At 50.6% G+C, this 25,561-nt stretch overlaps 2 protein-coding genes and 1 pseudogene across 2 annotated transcripts; 2 read left to right on the top strand and 1 right to left on the bottom strand.

Moving 5' to 3' along the window:
- The window catches only part of LOC112124284, a 408,472-nt pseudogene that overhangs the window by 339,275 nt on the left and 43,636 nt on the right, over positions 1–25,561 (top strand).
- LOC112105252 (butyrophilin subfamily 1 member A1-like) lies at positions 1,362–4,533 on the top strand. Its single transcript, XM_026661283.1, has 2 exons — positions 1,362–1,689; positions 2,352–4,533. The coding sequence occupies exons 1-2, from the start codon at positions 1,647–1,649 to the stop codon at positions 2,870–2,872; spliced, it is 564 nt and encodes a 187-aa protein (XP_026517068.1). The 5' UTR covers positions 1,362–1,646; the 3' UTR covers positions 2,873–4,533.
- LOC112105233 (zinc finger protein RFP-like) lies at positions 11,409–25,261 on the bottom strand. The gene is made up of 9 exons (XM_024197939.2): positions 25,034–25,261; positions 21,832–22,272; positions 19,149–19,244; positions 18,056–18,286; positions 17,731–17,753; positions 16,702–16,817; positions 14,520–14,579; positions 13,934–13,993; positions 11,409–13,128 (listed from the first exon to the last, which is right to left on the bottom strand). The coding sequence occupies exons 2-9, from the start codon at positions 22,219–22,221 to the stop codon at positions 12,611–12,613; spliced, it is 1,494 nt and encodes a 497-aa protein (XP_024053707.1). The 5' UTR covers positions 22,222–22,272; positions 25,034–25,261; the 3' UTR covers positions 11,409–12,610.

Below are 25,561 nucleotides of genomic sequence, written 5' to 3'. Positions count from 1 at the left end.
CGCGTTCTAGCGAGGGTCCGGTGTATATTCTATACTAACTGACTGGTGTTTGGGGTTTTTTTTAGTAGCACAGGGGAATCTGTTTCTCTTGAGGGACTTGCGGGATCTACGGTTTTTGGGGGTGGGAGGGGGATAAAAATGCAAAAAAACAATGCAGGAGCAGGTGGGAGTGGGTATTGCGGGGAGGGACAGGATTAAAAAAATAGTCCCGCGCAGGGCTCTACTACCAGCTTCAGTGCTATGTCTGAGTCCTCCCCAATCTATCTGTGTAGCCAGTGGAGTGCGTATCTCCCCAGGCAATACTACAGGGCCAAGGTTGGTTCTGCTGTTGCTGCTATTCATGGCTTCTCCTGACTCTTCATCCCTCGCTGCCCAGAGAGAGAGCTCATTTGGAACAAAGCCGTGGTCTGTGGCAGGGGAGTTGCACTGAATGATGGGCTAGTTCCCAGATATCTTCCCCTGTTGGAATACTAAATTTGATAGGTTAGAAACAGAGGAAGGAGGTTCTGAGGAGAGAGAGGGAGACTACACATATAATATGATGGGGTCTAAATTAGCTGTTATCACTCAAGAAAGATGTTGGAGTCATTGTGGATAGTTCTCTGAAAACATCCACTCAATGTGCAGCAGCAGTCAAAAAAGCAAACAGAATGTTGGGAATCATTAAGAAAGGGATAGATAATAAAACAGAAAATATCACATTGCCTCTATCTAAATCCATGGTACATACACATGTTGAATACTGCATGCAGATCTGGTCGCTCCATCTCAAAAAAGATATATTGGAATTGGAGAAGGTTCAGAAAAGGGCAACAAAAATGATTAAGGGTATGAAACAGCTTCCATATGAGGAGAGATTAATAAGACTGGGACTTTTCAGCCTGGAAAAGAGACGACTAAGGGGGGGATGTGATATAGGTCTATAAAATCATGACTGGTGTGGAGAAAGTAAATCAGGAAGTGTTATTTACTCCGTCTCATAACACAAGAACTAGGGGTCACCCAATGAAATGAACAGGCAGCAGGTTTAAAACAAACAAAAGGAAGTATTTCTTCCCACAACGCACAGCCAACCTGTGGAACTCCTTGCCAGAGGATGTTGTGAAGGCCAAGACTATAACAGGGATGATAAAGAACTAGATAAATTCATGGAGGATAGGTCCATCAATGGCTGTTAGCCAGGATGGGCAGGGATGGTGTCCCTAGCCTCTGTTTGCCAGAAGCTGGGAATGAGCAACAGGGGATGGATCACTTGATGATTCCCTATTCTGTTCATTCCCTCTGGGGCACCTGGTATTGGCCACTGTGGGAAGACAGGATACTGGGCTAGATGGACCTTTGGTCTGACCCCGTATGGCTGTTCTTATGTTATGTTCATTTCCCACCCCACCCCCATTTATGCATGCACCCACACACTTTCTTCTTATCATTCCTTTCAGGTACTCCTTTTTTGTTTTTGTCTGTTTTGTTTTTTGAACCTTCCTCACATCCTCCCTACCAAAGGGATACGTTCTGAGCCATCATATCTTTGTGATGGTCCTTAAAGACTATGGAATTGATGCCTGGTCCTGAGCAGTGAAATCTGGGACATCGCAAATCCTGGTCCCATGAGTTCTGTTGCTGTCTAAGACTGAAGCACTTGAGACATGTGGCGTTTTTCAAGCAAGCAAGTTTGGGTGGAGCCGCACGGTAATACAGTCCAACAAAGGGGTGGCTGGGATGCAGTGAGATTGAAGATAGACAGGGGTTACTGCAGAGTCATTCACGTCAGTGAGCACTGGGAAGAAGTGGACACAGATTCCCTACATAACAGGGTCCTCCGGACCTCCGTGGGGAGAAAAGATCTGAAAGTTTCTGAGCCTCAGGTCTGGCTCCATTGATCCTTTCACTCTGCCACTCACCCATCTCTCTCAGGGAAGTGAATGTCCTCTGCACTTTGCTAAGATCTCAGAGCTGATGGGTAAATCCTGGACAGGGGTGATAGTAACTTAAAGGACTTACCGGTACGCTGGAGTCCTGAGCGGGGGCGTGACCTCAACCGGAAGAGGCGTGGCCTCAATCAGAAGAGGTGGGGCCTTTCAAGATTTAAAGGGCCCGGGGCGCCCCGCAGCAGCTGGAGCCCTGGGCCCTTTAAATCACCGCCGCGGAAGCTGGTCCAGTCCGGCATGGCATACTGGCTCTTGCCGGTATGCCGTACCGGACCGTACCAGCTTACTTTCACCTCTGATCCTGGAGAAAGGAGATTCCCTGATTCACTCCCCAGCTGGGGAAGATTCTGTCACCCACACGATCAAACCTGACACCAGGGCTGAGCTCTGCCCCTAACGCTCTGAATGTGTCTCTTCCCCCAGTGAATGTGACTCTGGATCCGGACACGGCTCATCCCCGACTCATCGTTTCTGAGGATCGGAAAAGTGTGAGGCAGGGAGACATCCAGCAGGATCTGCCTGACAACCCTGAGAGATTTGATTATGAGTGCTGTGTGCTGGGCTGTGAGGGATTCACCTCGGGTAGCCATTACTGGGAGGTGGAGGCGGGGGATGGGAAGTACTGGGCTGTGGGGGTGGCCAGAGCGTCTGTGAGCAGGAAGGGAGAATTCATGTCTAACTTAAACCCTAAGGTGGGGATCTGGGCTGTGAGGCTGTACGGGGGTCAGTACCAGGTTCTCACCTCCCCAAAGATTCCCCTGACCCTGAGGCGCGGCCCCAGCAGGATCCGGGTTTGTCTGGACTATGAACGGGGGCAGCTGGCATTTTTTGATGCTGAGAACCAGGCCCCAATCTTCACTTTCCCGCCAGCCTCTTTCACTGGGGAGAGAATCCACCCCTGGCTCTGGGTCAGGGGGGGGTCCCAGCTCAGCCTGTGTCACTGAGGCACGGGGGGAAATATCCCACTGAAATCAGAATCCCTAGTGTTTATGAGCTGGGAGGCTCCGTGGGGTCTCTGGACTGTAAACACCATAGAGAGCAGGATGTCATCAAGAAGAAGACGCCAAGCTCATTGCCCCCGTGATTGTTCAGTGTATTTGACTCTGTTCTGTATGATCCAGGAGGACTGTAGCCCAGAGACTGACAGCTGGGAACCCAGGGAAGGGGGAAGTGAAAAGGAAAGAGGAAAAGGAGGGTGACAGTGAAACTGGTAAATCCTATTGAAAGTGACTGCGTCATTCATCACACAGTTCATCCGCTTGCTGCTTTAGTTCATGAAAAGGGGGGCCTTAAAAATGCTTTGCACAAATTTTGGCCACTTTTTCTTTTCTCGTTATTAAATAATCCCTTCCGTGTTACATGACGGCCTCATATTTACGGTAAACAATTTTTGATAAATAGAGCGTCCTTGTCTGCTTGGTGTTTCTCTCATTTTCATGAGTTGTTTTTTTTTCTTCTTGTGAATTTTTTTTTGGCGGGAACAGGTAGCATCAAGGGATTTGAGCCCTCACTGATCAAAATGTCTCTAGGAAAAGCCTGCATGTGAATCAGATGGGTCTGTCGGCATTACAAAGTGATGCATTGCTTCTACACTCTGGGACTTATGATTTCACCGGGAAAAAAAGATTTGCTCAGGTTGTGGTCACATGTCAGTGTGCGCTTGTGACCCTTAAGCACCCCTGTATTCACACCCTGTTGTAATGATGTTTGTCCAAAAGTTCCTTGTAAGATATCATTTGAAAACTGATAGCATACTGGTCATCAATATCATTGTAAAATGCCTGTGTTAACCTTATATATGAAGTTATGAATTCCATCTGTACCATGTTACAGTTAAGACCGATGTTTAAGACCAGACAGCCTAACCTAGGTAAGAGTGTTTAAACAGGTCTGTCCTATATAAAAGAATGTGGGTTTACCTACATTTACATATTAGCCGTAAACAAAGCTATCACACTAAGGGCTTGTCTACCCTACAGGGTATGTCAGTATAAGGTATGGCACTCCGGGGTGTGAATAAGCCACCCCCCTGAGTGACATACGTTACACCAACCTAAGTGCCGGTGTGCACAGTGCTAGGTCGGCAGGAGCATTTCTTCCACTGACATAGCTACCGCCTCTCGCGGAGGTGGTTTTATTATGCTGACGGGAGAGTTCTCTCCTGTTGGCATAGTGTGTGTCCACCAGATACGCTACAGATGTGGCGCTGTAGTGCTTCTCGGGTAGACGAGCCCTAAAACAACAGCCCAAACTTGAGAGACTGAGAATTAATGTGGCTCCTGCACCCCAGAGAGACACACATGAAACTGAATCCCCAGAAGGCCTTCCTGACTTTGGGAACAAAGCCAGTTCCTTGGGAATAAAAGGGCCATCTTGATCTTTCAGCTAAGAAGACAAGGGAAACCAGCACCTCATACTTCTGTGAAAGGTCCTGACTGAGAGACACTCAGCCGTCATGGACAAGGAATAATTGGAGGGAGAAACCATCTTAAACAAAAAGTGTAACTTGCGAGATTAAGTTTTAGCCTTTTAGATGCGTGTTTTCACTTTTATTTGCTAGGAGCCATCTCTACATCTGTTCTTTTATTTAGCATCACTTAACCTATGTCCTGTTGTTAATAAATTTGTTCTAATTTAATCTAAACCACCCCAGTGCAATGTTGGGAAAGGACGGGAGGGGAAGATAACACTTCTTTACACAAAGAGTATCCCTTGGATCCCCACATTCCTTATGCAGCTGCAACGCTTATCAATCCTTAACAAGCAGAAGGGAACTTTATGGCAGGATGACACTTTATCAAGCAAAGGAACAGTGCATGCCTGTGCCTACTCCCTAATACTATGCCAGCACACCAGTGGTTTCCCAGGTCTCTACTTAACCCTTACATACCCCAACAGGTTGAAGTGACTATTATCACAAAGTCCAGTTGGTCTGGGAGGCAAGATACATTGGAGTCTGTAAGAGGACTGGCTGTGACTCCATGGTAAGACTGGGATAGCGATCCAGGAATTCACATTTGTCACTGGCTTGGTGAAATCTAATTATAGAACCCACCGCCAGCTTGGGGTATGTCTGCCCTGTTTTCTGACAGTCTGACTCGCCTTTGAGTTTGGTGTGTGTTGTGCATTATTGATACTGAAGTGTGTCTTTGGCCTCGATCCACAGTGGCATTTAGGTATTATGATTCGGGCCCAACCAGATTCACGGCCATGAAAAATGTGTCACGGACTGTGAAATCAGACCTCCCCGGTGAAATCTAGCTATTGGAGGGGAGGGGAAGGGAGTGGCAGGCTGGGGCGACCCAGCTGGGGGCTTCTACTTGTCCCCGGTGCCAGCTGCTAGTCCCCTGTAGGCTGGGGAGGGACAGGACTAGCAGCTAGGAGTCCCTAGCTGGGGAACTCCCAACATCACGGGGAAGATCAGGCCCCCCCACCCTCCCCTATCCACCTCCAGTAACCTCCTTCAGCTGCAGGAAGCTCTGAAGGCAGCAAAGAAGTGATGGTGGCAATCCTGTGACCCCACACACACAGCAGCTTTGCAACCCCCCCCCCCCCCCCCCCCCCACACAACCCACTTTTGGGTCGAGACCCTCACGGTTTACAACACCGTGAAATTTCAGATGTAAACACCTGAAAACGTGAAATTGACTAATTTTCAAATCCTATGGCTGTAAAATTGACCAGATTGGTCTGTGAATTTGGTAGGGCCCTAATTATGACACTGGGTATTGCAATGGCCTAGCGGTTAGGCACCTAGAAAATCACCAGCACCACCCCGTGATCCAAGAGAGAGGTGCCTTAGAACGGGATCCACAAAAGCCAGCACACTAGGTGGGGAGCCATCCTAGACAGCCACTGGGAAGTTCCAACAAGAGCTGCGGGTGGTCAAACTCCCACCCTTCCCACAGAGTTTTGGTGCTCCGCTAGTGATCCATGAGTGGGAACCCCTCTCCTGCAATCATATGGTTTAGGCATCTAAATTGTTTATTGTGAGCTTGAGCTAGGTGCCTGCCTCGCTCCCCGTAGAAGAGGAGGTGCCCACGGTATAACTTTTATCCCAGCGGCTCGTGTGCTCATCTGGGATGGAGGTGACCCCAGTTCTAGATCCCCTTCTCCCACATGGCTATAAAGGGCTCTTAGCTGCATGTTCTAACCACTGAGCTCGGGGATTGCCTGATGTAGGGCTCTCTCCTGTTGAAGCTATTCTGCTGTTTATAAATCACTTAAGTCCGCGGAGCAGGGGGACAGGATGCTGGGTTTCCCACCTCCAGGGGGGAGCCCCTAATCACCAGGTTCCAGAGTAATTCTCTCTTGCTCTGGCCCACTGTCTATTTAAGCATTTATCCACCATGGAGAGAGAGCGAGAAGGAGAGCCACAGCAGCATACCCCCATAGCCTAGTGGTTAGAGAACTGTCCTGAGACTACAGTTCACATCCTTGCTTCCCCTCGGGCAGAGGGGAAAATTGATGTCACCTTCCAGCTAAATGCTTTAACCACTGGGCTAAATGTTATAAGGTGGGCACCTCCATTTTCTCCTCCCTGTCCAGCCAGATTTTGAACGGGACCTGATCTGGAGGTGACCTCTGAGCACAGCTAGTGGCTCAGGCCCTGCATGCAAGCTAGGCAAGTGAATACCCGTCTTCCTCTAGTCTGGGGATCGCACTGGTTCTTAGGCAGGAGAGAGGTGTCCGGACACCTAGATTGAGGCAGCAGAGTGAGAGCCCAGCGGTAACAATTTAGGCACCAACTGAGTTTAGGCACCTAAAGGGTTCAGCTGGAATGCTGTGGATTACAGGGGAGCCTAAAACTGAGACTTAGTTGCCTAAATCGGGGGCTTCAGTACTTAAGTACCTTTGTGAATCTCACCCTTGCTGACTAAAACAAAATACCATTAAGGCTTTCTTCATCCAAAATAAGAGTGTTCACACAAGGGAGGTGAACCAATTTAGCTAGATTAGTTTAGAAGCTTATTAAGGCCGACACCGTTTTTGCCCTGCTTTAACTAAGTATAAAACGCAGATTTGGTTAAATTGGTGCAAGCGCTGGTGAGGATGAAGGTATACTAAATTAAAATTGTTTGTCTCAGTAGAGTTTTTCCCCCCAGTAGCTTTACTGAAAGCAGCTCTATTGATAAAAACACTTTGAGTTACCACAGTGTTTAAAAATGCTTAAATATTTTTAAGCTTTTGGTGGGAAAATACATAGTCAGTGGGAGTTGACAGCACTGATCACTGTGTAGAAACCAACCTTTAATAAAGGGTTTGAGACCCCAAGCCTGACAGAGGCTCCATGTGGGTTCAGGGCTGTGTCCATGGGGGGCTTTTTGGAGAATCAAGAGACTGAGCCTGGAGAAAGGGCCCAGATCTAGGGAGCAGCAGCAGAAGGATAAATGTGGTTGAGTGATGACTACAAATCACAAGCCGTACATTAACCAGGACGAAATGCAGCAGTGAGATTCTTCCCTTAAAGAAAACCTTCAGCCAACAGCCCCCAGCGACAGAGGAAGCTAATTTGCAGCAATGTATCTAGTGTATGCTGCAGCATAGCAACTGGCTCAAAGGCTGCGTCCCGTGCCAAGAGTGGCCCATGTGACTAACTGCAAACAGGCAGCTGTCTCCAGTCAGTGCTCTTCTCCCTCCACAGTTCAACTTCCTCTTTTGGGTCTAGGTGATCACCCCTTAGACTCTCATGAGCCACCTTAGTACCGGAAAAGACCAAGCCATGGAAGATACCAAGCATTAGCTGAGGGAAGCAGTGGAGACCAGGGGGTTAGAATGAGGCAGCCAGTCTGCACAGAGATCTGGTGAATGCTGGTAGAACTTTATCATGACTAGTAGAGGTTCAAGCAGCCTACAGTCGTCCAGGTCAAGCTCTGGCTGGCACTGAGAGGAGACCAGACACGACTCAACTGAAGGGAAGGAGATGCATCAGATCCCACCCCCTGTGAGAAGACCCAGACCAGATCAGACACACCCAGACTTCTTCCCCACTCTGACTGGTTATCAAGATTTTTTTTGCCCACTGTTATGCAGTCACAGCCAAAACCCTCCATAAATTTGCTCCATGGAACTTTACATAGACTTTAAAAGTGATCAGTTTGCCTTTTCTGGACAATATTTCATCCCAGTTAATGCTCTCTTGTCAAGCTGTACTGTGAGAGGCCACAGCTTTCATTTTCCAGGCGCTCTTTGCAAAGAAAGAGGCTCGAAAAATACTCTTAAAAATTGATCCACGATTCTCTCTTTACCAAACCGGGGCAATCAGCCAAGCGTGTGGTTTCTGAGGCTCACAGGCTTTGTGTTGTCTGTGGTTTGTTTTTTTCTCCTTACCCATGCAGGAATCATTCTGTTTTAGAAAATGGCGGCCTTCTCCTGGGTAATTGCCTGGAAATAACTGATAGAGATTTACATTACAGAGACAAGCTGGGGGAGGTAATATCTTTTATTGGACCACCTTCTGTTGGGGAGAGAGACGAGCTTTTGAACTTACGCAGGGCTCTTCTTTAGGTTAGATTTACATTGTTAACTCCAGCTGAATTAAATCTTTGCCTGTGAATTTAGGGTCACTCCTTGGACAGGTAGGGTTACAATTTGCACTAGAGCCTTCACAGGTTATAAACTTAATAGGGTCATTCCAAGCCAGCAAAAAGGTCAGCTCAAGGTAGGGCAACACCCACTTTCTGCTTCAGGTGGGAGTAATTCTAAACAAACTAAGTCTGTGACACTTTCCAGAAGGGGCCATGGCTGCAAAGAACCCTGTAAAATGAGGTCAAGAGGCCACTGCATGTTCCACCTGAGTGAAATGGCTTAAACGTCCACTGACTATCCACTGTGGGCAGAGTCTGCTAGGCCTGTATCTCCCGATTCTGAGGGGGGATCGGCTGCCAATGTCCCTGCTCGCTGAGCAGAGCAACCTTTCCCCAGGGAAACTTCAGCCCAAACGTGAAGGTAACAGAAATAGCCAAGTGACTCCATTTACAGGCAGCAAGAGGAGGAGGGGACCGTGTGTGAGACACAGCAGTAGGCTCTGAAACTGAGAGGAGGGGGAAACCTAGGTCCTTTCCCAAAGGCAACACCCAGGGGCAATGAAAGGTCCCTAAAAGTGTGTGTGGGGGGGGGGCACTGGGACCCAAACCATGCCCCCCCCCCCTCCCCCCTGAGTCCCCACCCCCACGCCACCCATTCCCCTGAGGTCCCACCTTCGTGCCACCCCTCCCCCAAGCCCCTGCCCTCACACCACCCCTTGCCCTGAGGTCCTGCCCCCTCGCTGTCTCTTCCCCCAGAGGCCCCATCTCCTGCTCGCTCTTCTCTGCCCCCTGCACCTCCCCATTGCTCGCCTTTACGGCTGGTAAAAAGCAAAAGATCATAGCCCTCCTACTTTTAAAAGTGATGGGACCGTGGCCCCCTGCCCTCCCCGTTCCAGCACCCCTGGCAACACCGTCTGTGGATCCCAGCGCCAACCCTGCAATAATCCCAGGGGCGGTGACCAGCCACGGCCCGGGCCAGCAGCCTGGGCACTCGGACAGCTACAGGACAGGCTGGGTGTGCAGGGGAATGGTTGACACGCAGAGCACTGCCCTTCATTGGCTTATAGCCTGGAATGGCAACAACAGCAGCCAATCAGAAAGGACATGAGGCCAACGGGCCTATAATTACCCAGGTCATCCCCTTTACCCTTTTTAAAAACTGGCACAACAGTAGCTGTCTTCTAGAACTTCCCCACTGCTCCACGACGTATTGAAAATCAACATTAACAGTCCAGTGAGCTCCTCAGCCAGCTCTTTTAAAACTCTTGGGTGTAAACCTGCCGATTTAAAAAATGTTTAGCTTTAGTAGCTTCTCTTTGCCATCCTCCAGAGATAGTGGAAAGAGTGTTACCATCACTGCACGGTGAGACCATATCATCTGATGCGCTAACCAGGAAACTAAATATCATGGCCCAGTTGTCAATAAACACTAATACAGAGAATTAAAGTGAAAACAAACAAGAAGTTTTTAATAAAAAAAAAAAAAAAAGTGTTGTTTACAACAAATAAATGTTGGGATTAAAAGGAGCGGAGAGGCACCTTTTAATACCAGAACGTATGGGAAAATATCCGTGAATTTTAAGACTCGTTTTATTGAAAGGCACTAAAATAACAATTTCTATTAACTAAGACAGTGGGTGCCACTTGAGAGCAATCACTGATACTAACAGTTTCTGGTTAATAGCAACATTTGGCAGGGAACCAGTCCCAACCTATTAACTTTAATGGTAAATGGCATTTGGAAACTGGCAACAGGTAAGCGCTGTATTAACAGCTTCATTAGAAGATAGGTCCTACCAGGAACCAATGGGATGGTTCTGGGGCTGCACAGCTGAGACTTCTGCATTGAGGCTGGGAGGCAGAGGTGATGTGTGGGAGGGGGCATGTGGGGTCACATGTCCCCCAGATTGTTTGGTCAATTGGTGTGGCTGGGCCTCCTCCTTGCGGGCAGCTGAGCATGGAGCAGGGAGAGGCAGAGGCAGGAGAAACAGCTGGAAGCTGCAGAGAAGGGGGGGATACCTGGAGGGGGGCGTGACTCGACCTGTTCTGGGGTTGTGCCTCCTCCTATCAGCAGGCACAGGTCATCTCTGCTGGGAGGGGAGGCTGTGGGCAGGGCAGAAATGTGGAGGGGGAGGGGTTGCACCCTGAATGCACCCCACAGTGTGGGGACTCCACGAGGGGCTCCCCAATTGAGTGGGGCTCCCCAGCCCATTACCTCCTGTGCAGGTGGCAGGTCCCCGGGCACAGGCAGGTTTGTGGGGGCTGCCACCAGGGATGGCACATGCCAGTGCTTCCTTCCCTGGTTGCATCCAGCCTTTCGCTTATTGGTACCTGCCAGAGAGTGGCACGTTTTGCTGGGAACCGAGAGTTTGCTAAGATGCAGCATCCACCGTCTATAGAATCAGAAAGCTAAAGTCTCTCTTTCCTTCTTTTGCTCGACCCATTTTAACCCTCCTTCCCCCCATTCTCTCTCATGCCAGTTTCCCATCCCTGTTTACTTCTGTCTCCCCCACTCTCCCCTATTATGGATCATTCCCCCTCGGATTCCTCATTCTTTTCCTGAATTTCTCTCTTCCCCTCAGGACTTTTCCTCTGTCTGGATCATTTTACTTTAGCTCTTTTCATTTTGATTTCCCCCTGGGATGGGCTGTCTACCCCCATCCAAGACTTGAAGGGGTTAAGGTGGCCAGGTGGGCCAATGAACCGCCCAGGCTACCCCTGGAGGTGGAGCCAGGGGGCAGCGATTAAGCAGATGATGCTCAGCTGCATGGGAAGAGGAGGGGCCTGTATAAAGCCAAGGAGCTGAGAGCAGAAAGGGGCTGCAGGGAAGCAGTCTGCAGTCACTCCCTGGGTGGGAGAAGAGAGGTGTGTTTGGGGCTATAGAAGTAAGCACCCTTCAGTTACTCCCTGGGAGGAGGGAGTTTGGGCTGGCAAACCCCTAGAGAGTTTGGGCTGGCAGGAAAGGCTCAGGGGAAAAGCAGCAAGGCAAATGACAGGGTGGGCCCGGGTTCCCCTACCAGCCACTGGCACAAACCAGGCAATGTAGAGCAGACCGCCTGGGACAATTTGCGTTGGAAGACTTGGGTACCCAGGAAGGGGGAGACCCACAAGGTGACCTAGCCGGAGGGCCAAGTTGGGGAGAAGGGGCAGCTGGAGTTGCAGAGACAGGGGGAGACTGCCAGAGAACATCCCAGCACCAAAGTGGAGCTATTAGGCAGAGGCACCCCAGTGGTGAGTGGACCCTGTAACAACCCCCCCTTTTCCTCTCAATTCTCCATATTGTCTTTTTTACTTTAATTCCTTTTCTCATTTCTTCTCTCCCCTCTGCCCTGTCCCTGCTACTCCCATCCCCACAGCCAGCTCACCCTCTCCAGGTGCCCCCACTGCAACTCCTCCCCAGGGCCCCAACGTCACCTTCTCCAGTCCCTATATCACCCTCCCCATCCCTTGGTCTCCCTACCTCAGCTCAGAGCAGAGGTTCTCAACCTGCAGCCCAATCAGCACACAGCTGTGGCCCATGTGACATCCTCAGGGCCAGGCACATGGTGTGTACATATATAGTGTGTGGATGCAGCCCACATAAGCTCTAGAGAGCTGCATATGTGGCCTATAATGGTAACTAGGTTGAGAACCGCTGGTCCAGAGCCACAGAGCAAGGGACAGACGGGGTGGCTGACCCTGGCTGCGATGGGATAGGCTTGTCTATGCAGATCACACCCCTCTATAGTTTTGACAGCCCAGACTAGACACACCGAGACATTGTTACTGCCAGGGTGACAGAGAAAAGGAGCCTGGGGGCTAGGAGAGATGGGAGTCCTCCAGGGTCACAGAGAGTGGGATGTTTAAGGCTAGAGCAGCTCATTTGATATGCTCTGATCTTACTGGGAGCAAACAGCCATACTGGGTCAGACCAATGGTCCATCTAGCCCATATCCTGTCTTCCGACACTGGCCGATGCTGCAGATGCTTAAGAGGAAATGAACAGGACCATTTTGAGCAATCCATCCCCTGTTGTTCAGTCCCAGCTGCTAGTAGTCAGAGGCTTAGGGACACCCGGAGCATGGGGTTGTGTCCCTGCCCATCCTGGCTAATTACCATTGAGGGACCTGTCCTCCCTGAACTTGTTTGAATTTTTTTATTCCCCTTCTCCAGGTCTCAGGCACACAGTCTGAGCTGGGACTCGGTTTCCCAGACCACAAAGAAAGGACGGATTCTCTCCCCAGCAAAAGAGGCCGGCGGGAAAGTGAAGATCAAGGATTCGTTATCGGCATTAAAAAATGCCACCTGCCCCTGTTTGTAGTCCAGATAAACCCAGATCCTCCTGGGGACCTGGCTCAGGGGCAGAGGAGTCAGGGGGTCAGTGAGAGCCCAGTACTGACCCTCCCAGTACTCCATAGCCCAGATCCCCCCCTCAGGGTTAAAGCTGATCTCTCCCTTCCTCCCCAGAGACTCTCTGGCCACCCCCATGGCCCAGCCCCCTCGCTCCCCTGCCTCCACCTCCCAGCAATGTCTCCCTGAGGTGAATCCCTCACTGCCCAGCACGCAGCGCTCGTAATCAAATCTCTTGGTCGTGTTGGGCAGTTTGTTCCATAGGCGTCCATATCTCACGGTTTTCCTATCCTCAGACAGGACGAGTTGGGGATGAGCCGTGTCTGGATCCAGAGTCATGTGCACTGGTGGGGGGAGAGAATCAAAACATTAGGGGCAGAGCTCAGCCCTGGGGGAGGCTGGGGCCATTTCTCCCACTCCCCGGAGCAGCCCCGTCCTGGCTGGGACAGGCCTGGATCCCCGGGAGCTGCCTCTGCTCTGGGCACCTGAGACTGAGCAGAAATGTCACTGCAGCTCCTCGGTCAATGTAATGGGAACAACTTCTATAGGCTCATTTGTTTTCTCCCCCTGCCGGGGCCGCTCCATTCTCGCTGCAGTAACACAGCAAGGAAGGCAGGAGAAGCTGTTAGCGAAGACGTAGGGAGAGCCGTCAGGCGACAGCTTTGAACCCCAAAGGGAAGTGCCCTCCCCTAAATGTGTCCTCCACTCCCTGGGCAGGGAACAGAGATGAAAAGGCCATACAGAACCAGTGAGTAGGACGCAGGAGGCGGCATAGGCTGAGGTAGCTCCATTCCCAGCCCAGAGAGAAGGGGGCATCGTCAGAGGGAGAGCATCCTCCCCCATCCATTAAGCAGTGAACTGCTCCAATGGGAGAGCCCAGCCCTGGCCACAGGAAAGGGAGGATGTTGGAGAAGAACCATGGAGGAGACCAGGGGAAGGATGTGGCAGCCATGAGAGGACAGATCTTGCTACTCATTCCTCTGCATTTAATAAGAGAAGCGCATGTCAATGACCATCCAAATGACAGGGGTCAGAGTTAAGGGTGTTGGGTGCTGGGCTGGGAACAGGTGTCTGGTTACTGGTGTGTGGGAGAGTTGCTTCCATGGGATTTCTCTGAAAAATTGAAGGAAAATCTCCACCAGCACTTACCGTTGGCGTGTGATCCCAAATATTTTCCCCTTCCCTGCTCCAGTTCAGATGGCAGAGTGTCTGGAAGGGAAAAGAGGGAAAGAGATTACAGTTTATGCTGCCTGATTTATAATGCAGCCTCAAGCAACTGCCTCTCTGGCCTGGGCCTCTGAGGCTGAGCACGGATGCCCTGGCAGTTCCTGCACATGGGTGAATGGGAGTGGCAGCTGCAGAAGTTGCCTCTGTACTTCCTTCCCAGCTGCATCCCGGTCTCTCCACACGTTCCTCTGATTTGAATATTTTAAAAAATCATTTGAATGTCTATGGAAATCTCTGGGGACAGAGTTAAGGGTATTTGGTTCCTGCTCAGGGACAGTGCTTCTGTTCACAGGTGTGTGCATGGACTCAGCATTAAGATTTATGTCCACATTGTTCGTGTGATTTCAGCTTGGGCTCTCCTTAGACCTGACTTTTTTTTTAAAAAATATATATTTTTAGGGGTGTGTGTTCCATTTTTAATGCTGGTTAGGTTTGTAACAGTGGCGACGCATTCATGAATATCTCACAATCACATTCACAAAAAGGTAATCTCTTTCTGAAAACTCACCCTCTCTCTGTGATCCTAGGCATTTCCATCCTTTGCTCTCCAGCTCCGACGGCAGAGTGTCTGGAGGGTAAAGGACAAGAGAGATTTCATACTGTTGTGTTTCTAACGACACCCCCACACTTAACTGACAGAACCATGTTTTTGATTATATGAGAGAGAGAGAGAAAAAGACAGCGGGATGGAGACACACGCAGATCTTTAATAAAAGCTAATCTGAAACCTATTTCTTCTTTCATTCTGGCATCTCAGAACAATGGACCCAACCTCCATTCAGCCTAACCACCATTGTAGGACAAATTATCTATGCCATACGGCAGTGGTTCTCAACCAGGGGTCTGCGTACCACAGGTATGTCAACTCATCTAGGCATTTGCCTCGTTTTACAACAGGCTACATAAAACGCACTGACTAGCGAAGTCAGTACAAACTAAAATTTCATCCAGACAAAATGAGAAAGGAAGCACTTTTTCAGTACTAGTGGCTGTGACACTTCTGTATTTTTATGTCTGGTTTTGTAAGCAAGTCGTTTTTAAGTGAAGTGAAACTTGGGGGTAGGCAAGACAAATCAGTCTCCTGAAAGGGGTACAGTCGTCTGGAAAGGTTGAGACCCACTGCCATACAGGGCCTAGGACAGAGGAAGAGAGATTTACTGTCTCCCCTTCCCCCCCCCCCCATCTGCTCCCCTTCCACCCTCCAAACCCCAGTTGATTTGTCTCATTCTCCTTTTGCATTTTGTCAGAACCTAGACCCAGAGCACGGCAAGACTTCAGCATGAATTAAACTTTAGGTGCTTTGGTCTCTTTGACAGCACTGGAACGGCGAGCTTTAGCAGGACCAGGCCCTTCAATTGTAATTTGGGTTTATTTACTCAGCATCTCTACAAAGCTCTCAGCACAATGGGGACCCTCGTGCTCCAAAGACAAATAAAAAGGAAATTGCTTGGTGAATGTGGCACCTAAGGCAGGGAGAGGGTTGGCTCACTGAGCTAGATTCACCCCGGCTCCGGCAGAGGGATAGAGAGGAGGCAACGCGTGACTCCTCTAGATTCAGGGGCTGGTGCAGATGTAGGCCCCAGCTAGGGAAGTCCTGAGTTCCAGCAAGACCTGGGTCAGTGCCCCTTATGTGGTTCGCAAGGGGGCGGAGTGTAAGATGCACTTTGGCCACACCCTTTAACCCTGACCCACCCCCTCCATCCTCCTCTTACTAACCCCAGGACTGTGCACCTGCAGTCACCGTAAATCAGCGGCTCTCAACCTTTCCAGAGGGCTGTACCCCTTCCAGGGGGCTGATCTGTCTGGCCTACCCCCAAGTGTCACCTCACTTCAAAACGACTCGCTCACAAAATCAGACATAAAAATACAAAAGTGTCACGCTCGTACTGAAAAATTGCTGACTGTCTCATTTTTACCATATAATTATAAAATAAATCACGGGGAATATAAATATTGTGCTTGCATTTCAGTGTACAGTCTATAGAGCAGTCTAAACAAGTCATCGTCTGTCTGAAATTTTAGTTTATACTGACTTCGCTACTGCTTTTGATGTAGCCTATTGTAAAACTAGGAAAATCTCTAGATGAGTTGATGTACCCTCTGGAAGACCTGTGTGTACCCCCAAGGGTATATGTACCCCTGGTTGAGAGCCACTGCTGTAGAGGATGCACAAAAGGTTCCCTTACTGGGTGGGGTCCCCAGGGTGAGAGGGTTTTACACCTTCCCTCCAGCCTCTTTGCCCCACATGAGGCCAGAGCACAGGGCTGGACCAGCCCCAGCTTCAAAAGTGGAACCAGGTCTGAATCTGAATCATTTTGAGTGGAAAAACATGGCCGCTAGGGACCGGTTAGTGGTTTTGTGCACTTGCTGCTCCCACTGACTCAAGCAGCAAGTGTGGATGCCGAGCCGCTCAGGGAAGCGAGCCCTGCAGTTCTGAAGTGGGGCAAGATAAACAGAGGGGCCCACCATTTTTTTGCTCTATTTTTACATTAATGATCTACTGAAGATCACAGAGTGAATCAGACAGACATCCTGGTGCCTTGGCCCCTGCTATGTCTGCTCACTTTGTCTAGTTTCCACTGTTCATTAAATAGACAGGATCTCATTGGGCTCTGGTCAATTGGTTCCTATCTCCTCCCACAGTCAGAGACGACTCCTGATTCCCCTCCTAGATCCCATCTTCCTGATACCTTTGAACTGCCTCAGAGTCTCCATTAAAGCAACATTTTTATGAGACAAAACACTGAGTCTCTTTTCCAGGTCAGGAGAAGTTTCCACCGGCTGCTGGAACTTCCACTTCTCACACCTGGAGAGAAAAAATTTCACATGATTATCTTTCATTTAGCGACTTGTCATAATTTCTTGCTAGTGAAAGCTGCTGCTCTAAGATTGCGAATTCCTCGACTTCTCCCAGCCTCAGAGCAGGTGCAACGCAGGTCATGGCAACGCAGTCTTCTCCCCTAAAGAGCACATTATTATATTCTTTGACTTTGGCCTGGAGAGACCAGCTCTGGGGGAAAAAATGTAACATAAGAATGGCCATACTAGGTCAGACCAAAGGTCTATCTAGCCCAGTATCCTGTCTTCCCACAGGGGCCAATGCCAGGTGCCCCAGAGGGAATGAAAAGAACAGGTAATCATCAAGTAATCCATCCCCCGTTGCCCATTCCCAGCTTCTGGCAAAAAGAGGCTAGGGATACCATCCCTGCCCCTCGATGAAGATAATTCTCCATGGCCAATTCACTCCTTGGCCTCCACATATTATTTCCCATATACTTAATGTTGTATTTGGGGGGGGGGGAACTAGATTGAGCCCCCTATTCCCTTCAAGCCAGTTCATTCCCCCCCAGGTTTCCATACACTCCTGAGGCACTAAAGCCTCTTAATGACTGCTGACCTGGTTTGAATTATACCCAGCGCCCTAGAGGTGAAAGGCCCATATTCCATCGCCAGAATCCCGAGGCAGCCAGTCCCCCAGGGATGTGACCTCTTTGGGAAATATTTTAGGATAATCTTACCCACTGAACAGATAATTCCAGAGTCTGGTATAAAAGGGTGAGAACCTCAGGATTAAGTTTAGCAGAGAAATTTGTATTCAAAATGTGACCCGTCCCCACGCATTCTGCTGTAGAGCCCCGGGGAGAAGTGGTGCTAACATGGGCCCCACACCCTTTCCCAGCAGTGTGAAACACAAGGGGGAGTGAGGGAGAGCCACGTACCTGCTCAAGGTGCTTCTGACATCCTAGAGGGGAAAGAGAGAGAAAGAATCTCAGTCCCACCTGACGCGTGCTGGGGATCCCAGGGCAGGGATTTTGCAAATCTGGGAAAAAGAGGCCGTGTCCTGCCCCAGAGCCCTGGATTCGCTGAGCTTATGGGGCTTTGCCATCTCTAATATTTATGTGTCCGTAACAATAATGATTCTCATTCCAGCAATGCACACAAACCGTTACACTGTGATCTCTGACTGCTGGATTCTAATGGACATGATTCAGGAGTTGTCCTGTCCCTGCGCATGGATCGGGGATGTTTTAAACTCAGTCTCACCTGCAGGAATTCACTCGCTGGCTTCTGACACTTCCCCTCCATCTCACAGATCAGCTCACTGAGATGGGAAATCTCCTCGGAGAGTTTGGTGACATTTTCATTCTGGATCCTCACAATCTCCTCGTCCAGCTTCTCCAGCTGGGCCAGCAGGAGTCGCTCTTGTTCCTCCAGGAACTGCCGCAGTTGCTGAAATTCAGACACAATCTTCTGCCTCTCGGTTTGTGTTTGTTTCTGTATAAAAATAGGGAAAGGGCTGGTCAGGGACACGGATGGAGCCCAGGGTCCTTTCATGGAGTGCTGAGTGTGCAGGAGAGAGAATATATCTGTAAGCAAGAAGATTTCTGACACTTGACTCTACCGTGTGCTAAGAAGAGGATTCTCTCACACCTGCCCCTCTGGCCCCGATATCTCTTAAAGGGACATTTCTATGTCTGACATGGTCAGGCTATTGTGTGATCAGTGGCCTCTCAGAATCCAGAGCAGCAGGAGACAGGACTAGTCAGCACTACACTGACGGAGAGGCCAGGGGAGAAAAAAGAATCAAACATTTGAACAAGGCAAGACACGGCGGCAGGCTTGGGCAGCCGGCACTGCATGGTGTTCGTGTCAGTTCAGCTTGGGAGGATCTTTGGGAGAGGCATGTGAGCCGAAAATTAACTCGTAAATTGGAATGGAAGCTTGGATTCTGCAGAGAACGACGTGTTCCTGCACCGGGGAGATTATCTAACAGCAATCCGCGATCATGGAGAAACACACACATACATACACACAAGGCCACGTCCCCCGAGGCCACAGCAGAACTTGCCTACAAACGGGCCTCCCACCCAGGAGCAACGGAAGCTTCTTAAAAGGGGGGGGGCCCCACTGGCGCCTGAACTGTGGCACCGCCCCTCTGAGGCCCCAGCCCTTTTCCCCCAAACCCCGTCCTGCCTCTTTTCCCCCCCAAGGCCCTGCCCTTGCACTGCCCCTTCCCCTGAGACCCCGACCCCACGCCACCTCTTCCCCCCACTACCCCATTTAGAAGCGGTGGGCCATGGCCCCCTGGTCTCCCGTGTTCCGGCACCAACTCCGGTTCATAACAACAGGCACCTACCAGATACTCCCGGCTTTTCCCCTCTCCAGTCACTTTAAATCCCAGCAGCTTTTCTCTCTCTTCCGTCAGAGTCTTCAAATGGTCCTGGATTTTTTCCTGAAGAAACAAATTATTTGAGTGTTTTTATTGTGTCTGTCTGTCTGTGTGTATAAAGAGAGAGACACACACACACAGACAATGAGCGGTGTGCGTGGTTTCCATCCAGACCCCAAGATTCTTGTAGCTGACTGTCGGTCCGAATAGGTTTATAACATCAGGGCACCAAGGAAAAGAAACCTCATTAACGGAGACTGGGAGGGTGTCCTATTCAGCCTCTTTGGAATTATCTGTCCCCTTCCTGCCCTGAGTAAAACAGCAGGAAACTGGGAGTCGCATGGCGGTGAATCAATGAACCTATTTTTGAGCAGGTTTAACTAACAAAGGGACACAAATCCCAGAAGCCACCCGGGCTTGAAATATGGGCTGGGGTTCTCCAAGGAGCCCAACTCCCAATTGAATTTCAGCCCTGAACCCCTGGGGACATAGGCTCTGACTGCATGGGTGCTCCAGGGCTGGAGCACCCACGGGGAAAAAATGGTGGGTGCTTAGCACCCACCGGCAGCCCCGCTATCAGCTCCCCCCTCCGCCCCAGTGCTTCCTGCCTGCTGGCAGGCCCCATGGATCAGCACCTCCCCCTCCCTCCCAGCGCCTCCTGCCCGCTGCAATAAACTGTTTCAAAGCGTTCAGGAGGCTAGGAAGGAGGGGGGAGGAGCAAGGACAAGGCATGCTTGGGGCAGGAAGAGGCGGTGCGGGGGTGGGAGGAGGTGGGTTGGGGCCTTGGGGGAAGGGCTGGAGTGGGGGCAGGGTGTGGGGCAGAGCTGGGGGTCGAGCACCCCCCGGCACTTTGGAAAGTCAGTGCCTGTGCCTGGGGATTGGACAGAACTGGTCTGAGCACTAGGGCAAACCCCATTAGATGCGCTGATTTTTATTAAGCGCCACTGGAGTTTGCCCTAGGGTTGTCCAAAACCCTTTCAGTGGCAGTGCCCTCCGGGTAGCTACCCCACAGCCAACAGCAAAGTGCCCAGAAGCAGTGGATTCTGGGAGGTTTGTAAATTAGACACTGTGGGAGAGCAGCAGAAGACTAATGGAACCATTCTGGTTAGTCGTTCAGACCCAGGGGTTAGTTTTGCTACAATCCAGTCTAATCCTAGAGGTATTTGGCATGGACCTGCGCTGTCTGGAGCCCTTTTGTGTGTGGACTCAAGGTGCTCGGAGTCCACAAAGCATTTAGCCCAGTGATCTCCTCTAGTGCAGGCCGGCATCTGAGTTTAACCCCTCATGGAGCAACACGGGAGTTCAGAATCCCAGTGGGAAACCACCTCTCCCTGCTGGGCCTGGGCCCTTTATGAAGGTGTCTTTCCCTCCTAATGACCATACTTTATCACTGCTGGGGTGGCAGCGTGGTCTAGTGGTTAGAGCTATAGACTGGGTCTGGGGAGACCTGGCTTTTATTCCCAGCTCTGCCACTGAGCTACTGGTGACATTGCACCAGTCACATCCTGCCTCAGTTTCCCCACCTACCCTTTGTCTATTTAGGCTGTAACCTGCTCAGGGCAGGGATTGTCCCTCACTGTGTTTTGTGCGGGGCCCCAACACCATTGAGATCAGATCTTGTTTGGGGTCTGTGAGGGCTACTGCGATGCAAACAGTCATAACAAATGCTACGATACAAATCGGTAACAACCACAGCTTGTAACTTCCCCTTCTCCAGTCTGACGGCAGCACTCTCACATCCAGGGACCTCTCCCTCCTGTGATTTCAACTTCACTCACTGCTCATTCCCTTAGTTCACCAGTGGGAGCTGATTCTGCAAAGGATTCCACTTCTCTGCAGCCACGGGACACCCAAGTTCAAACCACCCCAAGAATGGACCAAGAACCCTGCCCCAGATCCCCATGCAACAGACCAGTTTCGAAGGAAGCCTGTGGATTTTAGAACACTTGGAAAAACGCACGATTAAACAGCGAGTATAGCAGAGTGCAGCCTGCACTAGAATGTCCTGTTTGCCTAAGTGTGAGCTCTGGGAGGTTCCACCCACCCTCCCATTCTAAAGCCATAGGCACCAACGCCCCGGGGTGCTCCGGGGCTAGAGCACCCACGGGAAAAAAAAAAAAAAATAGTGGGTGCTCAACACTCACCAGCCACAGCTGTTTGACGGCTCAGGGAGGGGCTTGGGGGAGGACAGAGAGCAGCGAGCGGGCAGGGGTCTGGGGGAGGAGGCAGAGTGGGGGCGGGAAGAGGCGGAGCAAGGGTGGGGCCTCAGGGGAAGGGGCGGAGCAAGGATGAGGCCTTGGAAGAAGGGGCAGAGTGGTGGCAAGGCCTCAGGGCAGAGCACCCCCAGGGAAAAATAAAAGTCAGCGCCTGTGGCTAAAGCCTCTGAAGAAAACAAAAGACCTTATCAAAAGGCCCAGGGACACCTCAGCATAATTAACCAGGCAGTGCTGACAAAATAGAGGGCTACCTGTGACCAGGGCTCTTGGCAATGCAATGCTAGGGATAGAGTTGGCTGCTGGGAAAGGAAATCTGAAACCTGGGCGAATGCGCGGCTCCGAGAGGCTCAGAGAATTTCACTTCCCCAGGAGGAAATTCCTATTAGCCTGGAAAGGAAAGGACTGAATTTACCAGGATCCAGGTGGTTTCCTACCTTGTACTTCTGGCCAGCCTCCTCTATGAGAAGCACTGTGTGAGATCTGTGCTGGAGGGATCTCTCACAAACCACACACACGGCCTCCCTGTCCTCTTCACAAAACAGATCCAGGGTCTTTTTGTGCCTCGCGCACACAGCCACGTGTTTCATTTTTTCCACGAGGTTTCCCAGCTGCCAGTTGGGCCTGAGGTTCCCTTTCAGAATTTGGGATCTGCAGACGGGACACATCAGGGATCCGCGTCCCGCCCATTCCGCACAGTACTGGGTGACGCAGCCTCGGCAGAAGTTGTGCCCGCAGTCTACGCTCACCGGGTCGGTCAGGTACTCCAGGCAGATGGGGCAGATGACTTCCTCTTGCATGTCCAAGCCTGAAAGGGAGGAGGCCATGGCTGTTGGGGTCTCCAGTCTCTCTCTGATCTCTCTTCCTCTGGATTCTGCCTGTGGAGGGCAGGAGAAGCTCGGTGAGAACCACGCAAGGGAAGGGGAATGGCTGGGAGAAGGTGAGGAAAGCAGGCGTGGGAAGCAGGTATCATAGGCCAGGGCAGGCTAAGCCTCCCCGACCCCGGCTGTGGCCCTGCCCATGTTGCGCCCCGAGGCCCCGCCCGCCCTCCCCCTCTACCTGAAGCTGGCAGGGGCTCAGCTCCAGCTGGTGGCCCTGAGCTCAGGCCCACCCATGGCCAGGGGCAGCCCGGGACACCACTGGGGCCAGCCGGGGGGAGGGGCCGGCTCAGCACTCAGGGTGGGGGGGCAGCTGAGACAGGTGGGCTGGGGCTCCTCCAGATGGGGGCGGGGGGGCGCTTGGGGCTCTGGCATGCAGTGGGGCGGGCTAGCCTCTCTGAAGGGGGGGCTCACCCATCCCCCATGAAAGCAAGATAGGAATGGAGAAGAAAAGCCAGTAATACCCAGATGGGGACTGCTTCTTCCCCACTCCCTCTGGAGGGGTGGGCGTCTCTCCATAGCAGGGGGCCGTTCCTAGCCCTCCATGACAAGCCCGGTTTCCCCTCCTGCAAACCTAATTTGTGTCCACACTGGCTCTCTCCATTCCCCAAAGCCAAACTGATCTGAGCCCCTTTCCTTTGAGTGCACAGAAGCACCCCCCTGAATGTAACGGACTCGCGAACACCCTAGCACAGAGCTTGCTAGCACCTCTCCCAGCTGCCTGGACACAGAGCGCTGAATTCACCCCCACCTCTGAGCCCGGTTGGTGTGGCCCCTGCGTTGGAGCTGCTGGGTGTTCAGCCTGAACGCTGCATTTCATCCCCCTCTGCATTAACAGGCTGCTGGACTAGAGAGCGATTCGCCCTTTGGCTCTGGCCCAATTACATTGGAGCAGGGACCAGTTCTAATTTGTGGCTCTGGACCTTAGAAATGATGGCTGTTAAACAGTATGCAAGGCTCTACCTTCACTAGAGCAGAGCTCCCAGGCTGCTACAATACACATAGAGGATCTAATATATATATGCTGCTATAAAACACAATAAGTGTAGTGATCATTTAATATGTTTTAAAAAGCTCTATGCAAATGTTTAATTATCACAATTAAATTGTGCTTGAGTAATATTTTTAAAATGATGTACACTGATCATTAAAGTTGCAAGGGGGATTTTGATAAAACTGAGCAACAGACCTGCGGGAATACATTTATCCAACTCTTCTACAGCTGTATTAATATTCTGTGCAACACTAGCGCAGTCCGCTCATGGACCTTGGCGCATTCTCCATCTGGGCATTATTACTATCTTCTCCTCTCTGTTTCCATGATTGCCTCGCTTTACAGAAAAGTTTTTCATATGCTTGTTTGCATACAGCTCCCCGATGCACCTGACCTACTCAAATGATGTCTCTTTTGTCAGCTTTTGTATTTATACACAGTGTTTCACACACACAGGCCGACCACAGGGGACAAAAAGGACCATCACATCAGGATTTCCACTCGAGCCCAGTTTCAAACACCACCTAAAAATACACTTGAAATAGGGTGACCATCCGTCCCGTTTTTAAAGGGACAGTCCCGTTTTTTTGGGACTTTCTAATATAGGCGCCTATTACCCCCACCCCCTGTCCCGTTTTTTCACAGTTGCTATCTGGTAACCCTAACTTGAAATAAAAGGGCATTAAAAAGGTATGTGAAGTTTCTCACTGAAAGGCCCTGTATGTTGAACTTTCACTTTATTTAATACATTTTGGAACTCCGTTCTAATGATGGAGCCAGGACCAACACCTCCAGAATAATAATGGTCCAAAGTAAATATTGGATCCCCACAATCTCCCAGAGAGGGGCATGCCTGTTAATCCGCTCGAGAGCGATACAAAGATGGGTCAGTGATCGTGAATCCCAAGTATAGTAGAACCTCAGAATTACAAACACCTCGGGGACGGAGGTTGTTCGTAACTCTCAACGAAATGTTATGGTTGTTCTTTCAAAAGTTTACAACTGAACAGTGACTTAATACAGCTCTGAAATTTTACTCCGCAGAGGAAAAATGCTGCTGTTAACCATCTAAATTTAAATGAAACAAGCACAGAGGCAGTTTCTTTACTTTGTCAAATCTCTTTTTTTTTTTTCTTTCAACTTCCCCTTTATTTTTTTAGTAGTTTAGTTTTAACCCACCACTGCCCTGTATTTGCCCTTTTTTATGTTTGTCTCTCCTGCTGCCGCCTTTGACTGCGTACTTCCGGTTCCAAATGAGGTGTGGGGTTGACCTGTCAGTTCCTAACTCTGGTGTTCAGAACTCTGAGGTTCCGCCCTAAATGGGCTCAATGCAGCACAAATGCAGGGAGTGGGGGAGGTGAAATTCACTTGTGGGGCCAGGGTATGGGACTCCAGCGCAGCCCCTGCCCTAGATTCTGGACTACAGTAAGGCCTGCCCTTCTGCACTACTTGGTGCTATGGGAGACCCCTTCCACCGTGCAGGGGGGCTGGGGAGCTAATTCCCTACTGCAGAGCAAATGCCTCTCCTTGCATCCCTGCACTCTGGAGGATTTAGTGCTGGTTCTCCAAGTGCTGGCTGGATATCCCCCAGAGCATGAACAAGTACTCAGGAGGAGATCCCCGCTCCTTGGCCCTGTGCTCTGGCCACTAGGTCATACTGCTCTCCCTCTCTCTCTCTCTCTCACACACACACACACACACAAGACTAACAAACAGAAACAGATCGAATGATTAAAAGAAGAAGAAGAAGAATATAACTCCTCCTACCTCAAATGTCTGCGAGAAACATTTCAGCTGTTCCCGGATCCTGGGGGTGTTCCCAGCTCCCCTGCCTTAGAGAGACAATGAATCAAGGGGATTCCTGTTTGATAACATAGTCTGAACTTTAGTCCAAGCTATGCACAGTTTCAGAGGAGAGATTCAACCCAGTGCTCCTGCAGCGAGAGACACCAAATGCTACAGTGCAAGGGAAGGAAACATCCAGGCGTCACATGATGTTAGTGTCGGGAAGTGGAAAAGGCCAATTCCTTTCATGGACAGGAAGGAGGGAGGCGTGACTGTAACGCTGCGAGCCAGTGATTGATTTGAAGTCATCAGCCCTGCCTCACCCAGATCAAGCGGGAGCTGAGTCCGAAGAGGGTTTTTACTGATTGTTTTTGACCAAGTGTCTCTGGCAAGAGAAGGGGACAATCAAGGGCAGCGGAAAGGCTGGGTGGAACAACCGGATCGGAGGCTAGATTTGGGGCTGATTTTAATCTGGATTACTTTACAGTCAGGGGTAGGGTGACCAGATGT

The sequence above is a fragment of the Terrapene carolina genome, unplaced genomic scaffold (assembly GCF_002925995.2).
Source record: "Terrapene carolina triunguis isolate 2854851 unplaced genomic scaffold, T_m_triunguis-2.0 Scaffold990, whole genome shotgun sequence".
Taxonomy (NCBI): Eukaryota; Metazoa; Chordata; order Testudines; family Emydidae; genus Terrapene; species Terrapene triunguis.
Note: the sequence above shows the minus strand (reverse complement) of the source record. Positions and strands in the feature narration are given on the sequence as shown.

What these genes read in the sequence shown, in the direction of transcription:
- LOC112105252 (XM_026661283.1), top strand. Translation starts at nt 1,647, where the DNA reads ATGTGGCGTTTTTCAAGCAAGCAAGTTTGGGTGGAGCCGCACG. An exon ending in AGTTTGGGTGGAGCCGCACG is followed by an intron (nt 1,690 to 2,351) that starts GTAATACAGTCC and finishes CTCTTCCCCCAG; the next exon opens with TGAATGTGACTCTGGATCCG.
- LOC112105233 (XM_024197939.2), bottom strand. Translation starts at nt 22,221, where the DNA reads ATGGCCTCCTCCCTTTCAGGCTTGGACATGCAAGAGGAAGTCATCTGC. An exon ending in GGAAAAGCCGGGAGTATCTG is followed by an intron (nt 18,287 to 19,148) that starts GTAGGTGCCTGT and finishes ATTTTTATACAG; the next exon opens with AAACAAACACAAACCGAGAG. An exon ending in CCTAGGATCACAGAGAGAGG is followed by an intron (nt 13,994 to 14,519) that starts GTGAGTTTTCAG and finishes TTTCCCTTCCAG; the next exon opens with ACACTCTGCCATCTGAACTG.